Source organism: Mustela nivalis (assembly GCF_964662115.1).
Source record: "Mustela nivalis genome assembly, chromosome: 1".
Taxonomy (NCBI): domain Eukaryota; kingdom Metazoa; phylum Chordata; class Mammalia; order Carnivora; family Mustelidae; genus Mustela; species Mustela nivalis.
The window spans coordinates 3,415,185-3,429,253 of NC_139020.1; the positions used below are offsets into that span (position 1 = coordinate 3,415,185).

A 14,069-nucleotide genomic window follows, 5' to 3' on the forward strand; every position below is an offset into this window, starting at 1 on the left:
TGGGAGCTCTGGGCTTCCCTGGCCGCCGCTCGCAGCCTGATATAGCAGCCACCCCGCCAAGCCGCAGGGCCGAGTGGGCACGAAGTCTGGAGGGGCAGCGCCATCTCCCTGAGGCGAGGCACAGGGCATCCGGGCGGACCTGCTGGGGAGCTCAGGCTCCCAGGCGAGCCCCTGCACCGCTCAGTTTCCTTTCTACTCAGTGAGAAGCATTTCCCACCCTAAATTCATGGGGAGTGGGAAGCCATCTAAATTCCGAATTTCAGTGTCCTGAGAACAGAGGAAATGATGGGGCACCCCGCGGGGGGAAGGGCTGGGGGGGCGAAGTGGAAACAGGCGCGGAAGCGGGGGGCAGGGAAGGAAGCCAGACTCAGGCCCCGCTGGCTCGGAAGCCAGCAACTGGGACACAGCAGGCCGAGGCTGCCCTTCTTCCCCTCTGGCCCAACCATCTCTGACTCACCGGCAGGTCCCGTGGGGCCCACTTCCTGCTCCTCCCCTCCGGAGCCCACACAGGTTACTGTAGGGCAAGCTTCTGTCTGGAAGCCACTTGGGCGGAGCCTCCAAGGAGGCGGCTGGGGAGGGGCGGGGGGGCCCCTCCCTCATGCATAAAGAAGCCGTCACCACTGGCTGACCTGGACAATTAGCAGGACCAGTTCTAACACGGAGAGAGCATGGGATCCACAAGCCCCTGACTTGAATAGAAAATGCTGTTCTCCATTTTGCAAACCGCGAACACTGGCTGTGTCGCACGTCAAACCGAGATTCTTTCCACCGTTTTCTCGCATGGCTCTGCAAGCCACCCTCGCCTCAGGGACACCCATCCGAGCCTCATGGCCGTTTCTGCGGCCACAAGTAACAGATGTGCCAAAATCGACCTCGGACACTAGCAGGCCTGCCATGGTCTCTGTCTACACCAACCAAGCCAAAGCAATGAGGCCCTCCTAGTGGCTCGGCGAGGTTTTCCCTAAGTTTTCTCGTTCACTGTGGGAAGGAAAAGGCCGTAAGGAAGCCTGTGTTGAAACGTCAATAGGCTCACATGGACGGACCGACCCGTGAGCCCGGCACAGGCTTGCTTTTCTTACAACACCGGCGGGCGAGCTCTGAGAATGCAAGTATCCGATGGCAGCGAGCGCTTGGCCATTGATAAGACGAAGGCCACGTTCCTGGTTGTACAAACAGAAATAAAGTCATCTGGCAACCCGGGTGGCGAGCAGGTCCCAGGGGCCAGTCCGTCAAGGGTCCAGCACCGGGGTCACAAGGAAGCCCAGCAGGTCGGCACCAACAATCTCAACAGCTTAGCATCAAGGGAGTAGGAGAACAGAGGAAGGTAAGCGTGGGAGAAGAAAATGAACAGTAAAGAAGTCGTGTGGGGTCATCCCGGAAAACGAGGAGCGGCACCTGGGTCACTGTCCCTGTTCCAGAGTCCTCACAGACGTCCCTGTCCTGGGAAACGGCTCCTTAGAACCCACGGGCTGCTGTTCCTGGGGGGACGGGGGACGTGCCCTCTCCCAGCCGGCCCCCCACCCGCCTGAAGGAGGGTGCAAGACGGGCGCTCGGAGCAGGGGGACACGCGGAGCAGAGTCAGGTCCACGGAAAGAAACAGGTCAGGCTGGACAAAGAAACCCAACTTAGGGAAGCATGAACTCTACACACTTTGGAAACCCAGAGCCCGCGCAGGAGCACACACGGGGGCCTAAGGAAACTCCAAATAGTGGCCTCGGTCGCCGCCCCCACCCCCCAGGCGAACGCGCAGCAAACCGCGGCGAACCCCAAAGCCTCCCGGTCCTCTGTCTTCCTTTCCGCAGCTCAGTGTACAATGGTCTATTCATGTCCCCTCGTCACCACTCATAATGCAGACGATCGGGTGCCAGAGAGGCCGCGCTAGGTCACCGGCTACTTTGTGCCCCTCCAAACTTGGGAGGGAGCCCCTGTCTTCCTTTCCCTCCAAAACAGTCAGAAACCATCCCCTCTCAAGAGACCAACATCAAGGGCACCCAGCGAAGAAGGCCGGGCCACAGGGGCAGCCAGCACGCGCGGATGCCGACCGAGAGTCTCTGTCGTCGAACCAGGACGGAAGAGCCGGCGGGAATCGGGAGTCCTCTCATCCAGCCTCTTCGCGTTAGAGGCCGGGACGCGGCGGCCACAGAGCCATTAAAGAAACTGGCTGCATCAGCCGCGGTGGGAGTGGGAAGGCTCCCACCTCCCGAATTCCAGACCCCGATGGCCCCGTCCACCTGTCACCTCCCCGGCAGGCTCCGTCCCCGCCCCCCGCCCAAGCGCACAGCAGCCCTCCTACCTTTCTTCCTCCACCAGGGTCCTTCGGGGACTGAGTAGGAGAGGTCCTTGAATTCAATGTTCACAGCCGCCCTGCGCGGCAGGGACGAGAAGCGCTGCGCCTCCGTGAGGTTGTTGTCGACCTTCTTCAGATGCCCGTTCAGCAGGTCAGTCTCCGAAGCCTCCGTGTTACCCGAGACCACCTCGTCCACCGAGACGCACACGGACTTGGGCTCCGTCATGGCTGCGGAGTAACTGCTGGCATTCTAGAAGAGACGGGCAGGAAGCACAAGAGAGGTGAGGCGCTCCGCGGAGGGAAGGGCGCCAGGGACTAGCCATGGGGCTCGGGGTCACCGATGACCCACGGCAACCCTTGGGAAGCCACCGCCCTGCGCTGACCGGGAGGGGTTGGTCATCTCTCGCTATCGCTGCTTCTATTGCATTTCTATATATCTATATGCCTAAGGTAGAAGATTAAACTAATCTACCAAAATCTCACCGCGGAATCCTCAGATCGACTCTCGAAACTATAACAAAGGACTTGCTTGTCTCGAAGAGTCAAACACTGGCTGCCCTGAAAATGATGTCTTTACACGAAGTCCACTCATTCAAAGACCAGGTACAGATGCATGGAGCCCCTAAGAACTGTGTAATTGGGAGCGTTTGACTTAAAATGAGCTGTTTTAGTGCCTTCCTGTGGAAACTCAAGACCATTTCCCAAGGGCCGAGGCTCCACAGCACCGCTCGGTTGGGCGGGCGCCGGCCTTGTGTCTTCCTGCGGATTTCCCAGTTCACTTCTAGCTCTGCCTCTCACTGTCTCCTCCTCCTAGCACGGGACGTTGGGAAGGCTGATGCTCGCTCTCTCTGCTTTACACACGGCAAAATGCAGACTCAGACGCTCTCTGGAGCTTGCTGAGAGCCCTACAGTCAGGCGAGGGGCAGCACGGATCCCCGAACCCAGTCATCGAAAGAGGAGGTGTTCCTCCCGCTGCAAGCGGAGGACCTGACACTGCGTAGCAACGTCGGCTTCTGGAAGCTTCCCTTGGGAGTCAGCATACAGGTATGCCAAGCACCAAAAGTATTTATGCAAAGAACGGAACATCTTTATCTTAAAGCTTGGCGACCCTGAGCAGATCGATGGGCTTCAGGTACAAAACACAGAGCCACCCTGGAGCGGACAAGGACTGCGTGGTGCTTTTCCGAGCTGTCTCTCGAGTCCAAAGAGAGCGTTGCACGGTGCCAAAGTGAGGGCCTTTGGCACCTCTCCTCCATCCGGTTGCGTACCATATCGGGAGAGCCCATTGATCAGCCTTGCCGATGATCCCGGCCCTTCTGACCGCGGGAGGACTGCCCTCTCCCCCCATCAGAGCGCCCTCTTTAGGGTCCCTGACTGCACCACTGAAAAGCTGGGGGTATTTCCATCACGGTATTGAAAGCCTTGGAAATCTTGGAGGCCTGGGGCAGCTGGGTGGCTCCTGTGGTTAAATGTCAGACTCTTGATTTCAGCTCCAGTTATGATCTCAAGGGTCGCAAGATCAAGCCTCACATCGGGCTCCTCGCTCAGCGGGAGTCTGCTTGAGATTCTCTCTCCCTCTGCCTCCGCCCCTCCCCCTCTCTAAAATAATACACAAATACATCTTTAAAAAACATCTCAGCGGGCTCTAAGTTTCCGAGTATTTAGAAGCACACGTCGGGCGAGGGGTGATGTGGGCACACGGATTTCGGGTTCTCGTCATGTTTGAAAGTGTTGCTTTGCTGTTTAAGTAAAAGACATACACACACACACACACACACACACACACAGCCCTCCCAGGCATCTCCTACCTCTGAAAAGCTTAACCAAATCAAAACTTAGCTCACTGACTATAACATTCTGTGGATAAAAATTCAAGTGCCAAGTAAAACTGAGAAAATTAAGCTCGGTTTGCTGCTGGCACCGAACATGTGAAACATTTCACACGCAAACAGAAGTAGGTTCCTGCGGTCCCGAGGCCGAGGCCGGGAAGGCTTGCGTCTGCCTGGCCGCGGATTCCTCAGGGCCCCCTGCTCTGCGGTGGGGGTGGGGGAGGTGCTGCGGGACATGGCCTTTGCCACAGCTCTGCCCGCTGCCTTCCATGCTGGGGCCCCTTGAAGGAATGACAGCAGGCCCTGCCCTAGCTCAGCACACACTTGACTTCGGGCACCGGGCAGACACACGCAACACCACCCCAGCACCTACAGCGGGCGCCGAGCGCCACCCGTCTGCTCCAGGCCTGCCCCTCAAAGCCTGTGCTCCCCGCACTAGCCACCTCTGAGGAAAAGCGATCCTACATCCTACATTCTATGGGCAGCCCCAGCTCCAGCTGTGGGGGGTTCAGCTGGGAGCAGGGGGATCCAGGGGCTCCCCACCAGAGGTGGCTCCCAGGACCTCCACCCTGGCATCCCGGCTGCCACAGCCCGTCCAGATGGTGCCACTCTCCCTGGCTGCAGCAGGCAGACTCCAAGCCTGTCCCTTCTCTTGCTCAGTCACTCGTCCAGGAATGAGAGCCCCCAGCAAAGCCCTGGGGGTCAACAGCCAGCTCCCACAGGCAGACAGCAAGCTTCCCATTCAAGGTTGGGATCCCAGACTCGAATGCTGCGGGCAGTCATAATGCCCTGAGGCCAGAGCCGGAATGAGACCAGGTGGGGTGGGGGGAGGGCGCCTGCAAGGGAAGAGCATGTGCAAAGGCTCAGCGGCAGGAGGGAGCAGAGCATCCGGATCTGAGGGACATTCAGAGGCTGGAGCTCCGCTTCCGGGGGGTAGGGAAGGACGGAGGGCGGAGGGTCCGAGGAAACTGGAGACGCATGGGGTGTGCGTGTGAAGCACTTGCAAACCCTGTGAAGGGTTTTGCCCTTTATCCAGAAGTCTTGCGGGGTGGGGGGGCGGCACCACGGGTTCTGAAGTGGAGGTAACGGACCAGAAACTGTAATTACAAACCGTCCCCTGCGGCGACAGGCAGACGGGAGGGTGACGGTGGCCTTAAGCACCTAGTGGCGGTGGGGAGGGAGGCAAGCGGACAGGCCAGTAGGACAAAGCGGGGTGACTAAACCGATCTGGGAGAGAGGGGAGGAGGCAGAGTCAAGGACTCACTGTTTAAGTATGAAATAATGCCTCCCGCATCCCAGGTGAGTGATCCCAGACAACAGGAGCTACGGGCCCGACAATGCCCGAGACCCAGGAAACTGCCGGCGGCAGAAGGCAGGCCTCGTACTATCTCCACACCGCTGGGGGATCGCCATCTCCCACTCTGTTCAGACCTGGGCTCTGAGACACAGAGAAGGCCTCCTGCCGGAGACCCCTGGTCCGTGAGTAGCCAAGCCAGGGTCCGGGTCCTGCGGCTTCCCCTCCGCGCCCAGCCAGTGTCCTTAACAGCACTTGCATGTGGCTTAGCTTTCTAGAGGCAAGTTGTACGTGACCCTGGGTCATGCCAACCCGTGCCCATTAGAGTGAAAGCCACAAGAAACTGAGGAAACCAGATAATCCCACCCCCCCCCCAAAAAACCCTGACACCCAAGCATCGCATACCATTACCCACCTTTCTTCCACGGATGTCCCATGACCTTGCCCAATTAAGAAAATCATGAAACCTTGGATGATGGGAGGCAGTGGCTGTCATTCTGAAATAGACCAGCTCTCTGGAAACGGATCCGCAGACCAGAGCGGCCGGCAATGTAGGTTACAGCTAGCTTGTCCTCAGCCTCCTGAGCTCATTAAAAATGAAACAAATACATCTTCCCTCCCCATTGGTTCCCTTTCTTTGTATGTTTCCCTATTTTTTTTCCAGCATCTGGGATCTTCGACCTCCCCGTCCACACACAATTTGTGCCGCATAATAAGTGGCAAATAATAGTAAATCCATTCACGGGTGTTGAATGCCGAGGAGACCCTATCTGGGATTGTTGCTGCCTGTCGTTCCTGAGAATATTTTCTTGCGTGCTGACTTCACTTGAAATACAAGCCTACAGAGATGCCTGTTTTGCTGAGAAGGGTCTCTAACAGGCCCCCAGGCTTCTGTGAGGCTGGTTCACGCTATTTACCCAGGGACACACAGAGATAGAAACTTCTTCCCACAGCCCATGGAGAAGGGAGGAAAGGGAAGAGGACGATGCCGGTGGCAGGCATGGGCACACGCTTCTCTCTCAGTTCTCTCTCCCATGTGTTGCTCCTGGGCTTGGTGCCCACCTAGACCAGTGGACCCTTCAATTGGAAGGCAGAAACCTCGGGCACCTGAGAGGAAAACGCTAGCCAAGAATCTTCAAGGCTACTACCATGGGGGAAATAATCCACATGTCACACCCTTAACTAAGCCAAAGGCAGGTACTCCGTGTATGGTCACTTAGATTGAAGACCTCATCACCACTGAACCCCACTTCAATCAGTCCCAAACACCACCACCCTGCTGGGACCGCGTGCCTGCCCCTCCCAGCCCAGCGCAAGGCCAGGAGCTTCGCCCAACCTCCAAGTCAGCTGTTCCAGACTCACACCTGGCACAGTCAGTCCCAGGTGGGACCCCAGAGCGGGAAGTGAGGGAAGGCTCAGGACGCTGGGGCTCTCTCAGGGGCTTTTTGTTTACAACTTGGGTGGAATGTTTTAAACTAAAAAAAAAAAAAAAGTACAAGATTTTTGAGGAGGAAAACAGTTTTTCAAACAAAACAATGTTCCCTGAAGAAATAAGCCCAGTGGTTAGTGTCTCCATGTGAGCACAGAACAGTGGGGTCCTGGGTCTGCATCAAACTAGGACATAGCACTAAAAAATCCTGACATGAAAAAACCATCTATACCTTAAAACATTCCGATTTGTTGTTTTTTCACATGTATAAGCCACTTTTGCAGCTTTGAAAGGACTTCAAGAGTTACCCGGCACCTAAAAGGTCTGAAACCTTCCTTACCTACAGCTACCCTAATAGCCTCCCGAATTTTCCATTATCAGCATAATTTAGGAATCCCAGAGCGATGCACAAATGTAAAAGGAAGAATGGCCCGGCGTTACCGAACGTTGGACCAGATAAAAGCAACTGTCAGGAGGAGGCGCTGCCTTTCCTGTGGTTCCATCCCCCACCTCCTGCTTGAGAAGACAAGGCAGGCAAGGCATGCCCGCAGAGGGGACCTGGTCGGCGAGCCCCCCTCCCCCCGCCCGCCCCCGCTCCACCGACGTCCCAAGCACGCCTGCAGCCCCATTCTATCGGTTTACACAAAATCATTATATAATGAGCCGGCGACGCTCGGTATGTGTTCTACGGTAACCTGTTTGGAGGCCTGGGATGCGGTGGTGAGAGAGCGCATGCGCAGACAGCCAGCTACGCTTTTTTTTTTTTTTTTTTTTCCTTGGGCTCAAGGCAAGAGGTAACTGTCGGTCAAACCCTGCCGAGCCCTGCTGACTTCAAACACAGGATGCTAAAAATGAAATAAGGCGAGGGGTGGGGGTGAAACCCCGGTGCGGTGCGCGCTGCGCGCTGTGGGCTCCCAGCCTATGGGGAGTAATTAGCAGGGTAGTAAATCCATAGGCGGACGGCGGGGAGAGGGCTGGAAACGGAGGGCGAGGTGGGTGGGATTCGGAATACTTCCAATCTGTACTTTATCTGACCCGAGATCGAGTCCGTAAGTGCCGAACTGCAAGGTCGGGGCGCTAGGCAGAAAAATGAAAGGCCCCAGGTTGGATGGGTCGGCGGCTAGTGTGTTGTTTTGGGTATTTGGGATTGGTTTTTTTTTTTCCCCCTAATGTGAGTTTATGGAGCTCTAAGAAAGGGGCAAGAGGAGACTTTGGACCATCCCTGGGACAAGCCCGTGATGTCACTGTGTCTAGCACTCATCTGCCGGCGCCCGGGGGTCCCCTACGGATCTGACACCCTCGGGAGCGGGAGACCCGCGTCCCTGTCCCCACCCTGGTCTCTGTCCAGGGTGCGGAAAAGGTGGCCTGCAGGTATCCAGGCTGGTCCCTAGTCTGCCTCCCCGGAATCGGCCGCCCCCTCCCCAGCAGGTCCGGGAGGGATTGTTGTCCCCCGGGGAGCGCCAGGGACAGAGCAGGATCCGGTTCTCGGGGAGCAGCTCCCTCTTTTGTTCCCCCAGACCGTGCCCGGCGCTCCGGAGGGTGGCGCGAGAAGTGCCGGTTCCCGAACCCCGGCCGCGCGCGCCGGCAGGGAGGACCCCCGCCCCTTCCCCCGACCCAAGCTGCCACCCTCCCCAGTGCGCTCGGGAACCCGGCACAGGCCCCTACCCGGAGGGGGCCGAGGGGGGCCATCGGTGCACTTGTGGGGCTGCTGGCCGCCCCCCGCACGCTCCTGGCCCCTCCGCCTGCCCCGCGGCCCCTGCCGGCGCAAGGAGCACCCCGCGGCTCCAGGTGGTCAGGGCTGGCAGTCGGAGCCGGGCTTCTCCCCGGGGACCCAGGGGCGGCCGCCAGGGTGAGGGTGCGGGTCTTTGTGCGTTCCTGGCTCTGCCGGAGAACGGAAGCAAGCCCCGCGGGCGGAGGATGCGCTCACTCACCATGGCGGTGCCGACCGAGAAAGCGGCCATCAGACAGGCCATGCCCCGGGGGCGGCGGGCACGGGCGGCGGCGGCGGGCACGGGCGGCGGGCACGAGGCTGCGCTCGCTCCAGGCTGGGCCGCTGCGCCCCGCGCCGGCTCCGGCTCCGGCTGCTGCTGGGGCTCCTCGGCCCCGCCCCGCCGCGCCGGCCCCGCCCACTCCCCGCCCACGCAGCCGCGATTGGCCGGCGCGCGGGGCGGGGCGGAGCCGGCAGGTGCGCGTGCTCTTGTTTTGCTCCCGCGGAAGTGGCCGCTGCCTGCGCCCGGCAGGTGCGGCGGGTCCTCCCCAGCCCCGCAGCCCCCCGCGCCCAGAAACTCGAGGCGGGTGGACCAGCCGCCCTGAGCGCCCGGCGGACAGCGGGGTCTCCGTCCAGGACCGCCGCCCCCAACCCGCGCGGCTGTGTGCGTGGTGCCCGCGGGGGCGTCAGGGAGACTGGAAGGCGAGGAGGCCGGGTCTTCTGTGCCCTGCTTGCAGGTGGGAGTTCCAGGACTAACGAACGACCGGCTTCTCCGACGCCCCCTACCACAGCTCCCTATCTGGGGGGACCCCCCGCCCCCCCCACGCACTGAGACAGTGCCAACACTCCTTCCTGCAGCTCTGCCGTGGCCAGAGGCAGGACGAAAGCTGGGTAACAAAGAGACGCTGGGTGACGGTGCCCAGGCCTCTGCCCTGCCCCCGCCCCCAATAAAATAAAGGCTTGTTTCCAGGGCGGGGCTCAGTACCTGGCCCACCGCCGTGTTCGGGTAACTGCATAAGGAATGGACCTCCAGACACCCTCTCCTTTGGCCCCAGCCTGGAATATCAGATGGCCTGGCGTCTTCTAAAGCCCTTATTATATGTGAGTGGGAGCATTTCCCGGTAACCACGGTGACAAGACATTCTTACTCCCAATATCAGAGGCCAGCGCCTTGGTTCAGTGGTTTGCATGTTGGGACGGCAGGTAGGAACACATCTTCCCTCACCTCCAGCACACCTGGCAGGTGGACGTCTCACCCAGAGGTCTGACAAGCACAGCCAACTTCTCTCAACCCAAAGGAGGGAAAGGAGGTACGATGTGGAGTTCAGGGGGAGGAGGCCCTGCTTTTGTCTGACTAGTTGCACTGGGAGATCAGCGCATTACCTCTAGTCTGTCTTTGGCCGAGAGGAAGGAAACATGACCACCGTATTTTCAGGGGCTGCCCTGTGCACCCAGCCCAGCAGGCTGTGTGTTGCCTTCAGTGTACAGAGAAGCCAGAAAATTACAAAGGTACTGGAAAGAAGATTCAAATCCCCAAACCCTCTGCGGAGAGGTGAGGCCAAAAGGCAGAGAGAAAGGTGCCTCCCTTCTGGGGTCCAGGGCTGGTGGCTTGTCCTGCAGCCCACCGCCTGCTCCAGGAGCAGACAGGACAAGAAGCAGTAAGAGGAAGACGCAGAACACAGCAGGGGAGAGTTCTGCCATGAGCATTTGTCTGGACGCTGCCCAGTTATGTGATCGAGGCAGGAGATGTGACATCGTAGCCTTATGGCGCTGGCCTCTGTGTTCTGTCCACTGTCAACTCTCCTCACTCCCACGTATGAGCGCAGAATTTCCCTCTGGAAACCTCCCGACCCCACCCCCCCACCCTGTTCTGTATGGTGTGATTTACAGCAACGGTTGGTCAGGAACTAGAGGTGGAAGGCAATGCCTGCTGGGCTTCTGGGGACGGCCAGGGGGACAATGGGTAGAGCCTCAGTGTGAAGCCAGAGAGGGAAGACAGTGGGGAAGGGAGTCCTTGTTGGCACAGCACAAGCTGCTGGGTTTTCCATTATAGGCGCTGAAAGACTCCTTACTTGTACATCTGTACGCTGGATAGTAAGACTCCCAGTCATGTGGGAAATGGTGCGTGTCTAGCACTTTCCACCATGCATGACACCTAGCAAGCAAGCCTCCCTGGTATCATCCATCTTGTGCCAACTTAGGGAATAAGGAAGCGGTAGAAGAAGTTGGACCTGCAACATTTGTATCTGCACTCCTGGTTGCAAGTAACAGAATCCCAATCCCATCTGGTTTACGCTGAAGGCAATGCATTGTCAGGTAACGGAGAGGTTCAGGGTATGCTGGTTTCAAGCCTGCCAGGACCAAGGACCCATAGTGTCCTCAGCTCTTGGTCTCCAGCTTTTTCCATGCCTCTACTTTCCATGGGCTGGCTTCCCCCTCAGCAAGGCTGTCTCTGGAAAGCCCCCCCCCCCAGCCACTCCAGGCTTGCCCCCTATTAGCCAGGAGCCAGTCACTGTCCCCCACTGGTGTGGCCTTGCCAAACACGGATTAGCTGGGCCAATTAGGCCAAAGGGGAGAGCAGCCCCACTGGAACCATGCAGAAAGATTGGGACATGGGTGCTTCACAAGGTCGTCTAGGGGCACTCTGAGCAGAAGTGTATGTGCAGAGCAGGCAAACACAAGACGAACTCATCAAAGGACTGTGCAGTACAGATCCCAAAGCCGACGGAGATTTCTGCTAAGACATCAAGTCACAGAGACAGGCAGGCCCCCCTCCCCACAGCAGGCCTCGAGTTATTCAACCTAGATGCCCTATTTCTCTCTAGACCTTCACTCCTCTGGACCAAACACCCCAGAAAACCCCCCTTCCCCCAATATTGCTTCTTAGACCATGCGCCTTCTTCCTGTTTACCTTTCGCTGCATGGGTCCCATTGACCCAGTGTCCCTTGTGAACTTGGGGGGCCCCACTGACCACCTATTCAAGGCACTCCCTCCCCTGGCGGAGGAGACAGTGACCCCAGGCTCTACTCAGACGGCCGGTAAGGACAAGTTTCCCAGCCTCAGAACCGGCCACCCGATATCCCAGGACAAGCAGGTCAGTGGACTCCACCACCGGGGACTGATTTCACTTTCCTTATAATTATGTCATTCCTGTTGCCTGGTTTGCCCTTTATCCCCTAAATTCCATTTGAAGGACTGTCCGATTTATCTCTGCCAGACTTCCAGCCACTGAGGCTGGGAAATGGCGGGGCAAGGGGGGCACCCCAGGCACCCGGTCTCTGCTGCAAGGGCTCTGCTCTTGGTGTCCACTGAAGGGGGTTAAAGGGAGGGATGGGTAGGTTAGACATCCAGATGGGATAGCTGTGGGCCTGGGGACTGACATGAAGCGCGGGCTGCAAGGGGGTGAGGCTGGGCTTGCCGTCCTGGACTGCCCCACCCCTGCAGGTCCCAAACTCGAGATCCCTCCAGAGAAACCTTCAGGGACACCCTGTGGCTTCCCAGCCTCCCTGCTCCCAGCTGGATGGGAAGAAATATAATGAATATATTCTTTATTAAGAGAATCTTTTTTGTATTTTGGTAATTTGGCTCTGAACGGTTTTGAACTTGAGCCTTCTTTGATGACAGGGGGCTGACCCTGCATTCACCTAAGTGGACCCCATCAACTGACTTTCTTCTGCTCAATTACAGAACGACACCATCCTGAACTTCCTTTACTAGGACCCATGACTTTCGCCCCACGTTCAGAGGACACTCAGAGATCGTCTGCTCGGGGGGGCGCCCAGGTGGCTCAGGTTGCTGAGTGTCAGACTCTTGGTTTCAGCTCAGGTCATGATCTTGTGGTCCTGGGATCAAGACCCATGTTGGACTCAGAGTCTGCTGGAGATTCTCTCTCTCCCTCTCCCTCTGCCTCTCCCTCCACTCACACGTGCGCCCTCTCTCTCTCTCTCTCTCTCTCTAATAAATAAATAAATCTTTAAAAAAAAAAAAAAAAGATTGCCTCCTCTGCCCAAAGCTGATCTCCACATTGGAACACGGGCTGGGGGCAGCTGGGTGCAAAATGGAGAAAAACTGTGCCCCAAAGTATCGTCAGGCAGTAACGGGAAGAGACGGGAAAGCTGCAGTTCTCATCGAGAACGGGTATGTTTCTTTTTTTTTTTCCCCCTCTTAATTATTAAAGATTTATTCATTTATTTGAAAGACAGTGAGCAAGCAAGCACAAGCAGGGGTGGGGGGTAGAGAGAGAGGGAGAAGCAGGCTCCCCACTGACCAGGGATCCCCCAACATGGGGCTCGATCCCAGGACCCTGAGATCATGACCTGAGCTGAAGGCAGGCGCTTAACCCACTGAGCCCACCAGGCGCCCGTGGACTGGGTATGTTTCTAACTCGTTCTGTGAGCTTCACGCTTTAGGGCTAATTCTTGCCCTGAAGCTGGAGGAGGCCTTGCTATGTCGTTTAGGGGAGGGTCCAAATGGGGACAACAGGCCTCCTGGTCTTGGGTGGCCCTGCCCCTTTTGGAGCCAATCCATCAGGCTGTTCCCAGGACGCTCGAGACCCCACTGGAGAAAAGTGCCCGCTCCGCCCATATTCCGCCAGGGGAACATCTCCCTCACTTGACATATCACCATTTCATGGAGGAAAACAAGAAGCTCAAGAAGGCTGGTCCGCCTGGCCCGTCCCCAGCCCCCCTTCCACCACATCAAGGGCTGCACAGTGACCCTGAGATTGCTTTCCCCAAAGCCTCTGGGAAACTCGATTCTGGAGGGGATGGTGTAGGAGGTGTTCACTTGCTCGCTTTCCACCACCCAAAGCTTTGCCTCTGAAGGTAAATGTTTTCAGACAAATAAAAGCAAAATGTTGGTGCTGCACCAGGCAGCAGGGGAGGGGGCTTGCCCCTTCTCTTGGCAGACAGAGTGGGGAGATGTGACAGGGACTCCCAGAGCTGGGCCAGCGGGGATGAACCCCACCCCTGCTGTATCCACATCTAGGACCGTATTCAGCAGGTGTGCATTCCTGGAGGCGTCCCTGTGGGAAACCTGCTCTGGGCTGGAGATCTGCCTCAGCTCATGGCCCCTGATTTGTGGGCTTCTCTGATCCTTTTCCTGCCATGTTAACAGAGAATTAGGGCCACTGGGCCTTTTCTACCTCTGTTGCCATAAAAGCCAATGCCTCCACATAAAAAAAATTAAAAAAATAAAAAATAAATAAAGGAAGAGAGTGAAAGAATGATGGAGAGAAAAGAAGAATTTGGGTGTGAGAGAGCAGGAGAAAGACAGCGAGGGCAGGAGGGGTGGGAGGCAAGGAGGAGAGAAAGACTATTCAGAGTAGGGGCGAGTGCAGAGGACAACCGTGTCCCAGCCCTTGTGGGTAGAGATGGGAAAAGGCAGCGGACACAGTGTATCAGGGAGGGTGGCAGCCTAAGGCTGGGTCTGAGCACCAAATGGAAACTCTGTGTAGGCTGGTTCATTTTAAAGAAACATTGTTTTCACCTCCATGGTTTGCTGGAGTCCTGTTCGGCCCTCC

The 14,069-nt window shown here is 57.5% G+C and overlaps 1 protein-coding gene across 8 annotated transcripts in view; it reads right to left on the reverse strand.

Moving 5' to 3' along the window:
- ABCG1 (ATP binding cassette subfamily G member 1) overlaps positions 1-14,069 on the reverse strand; it is a 66,242-nt gene that overhangs the window by 43,713 nt on the left and 8,460 nt on the right. For 4 of the 8 annotated variants that reach the window (XM_082721615.1, XM_082721616.1, XM_082721612.1 and 1 more), the window contains exon 3: positions 2,294-2,537. In XM_082721615.1, the coding sequence (XP_082577741.1) occupies positions 2,294-2,537 (244 nt within the window). Of the gene's footprint in view, positions 1-2,293; positions 2,538-5,825; positions 5,929-8,770; positions 8,944-14,069 lie in introns of those variants that run through there. The other 4 variants (XM_082721614.1, XM_082721617.1, XM_082721618.1 and 1 more) reach the window with 4 other exon arrangements.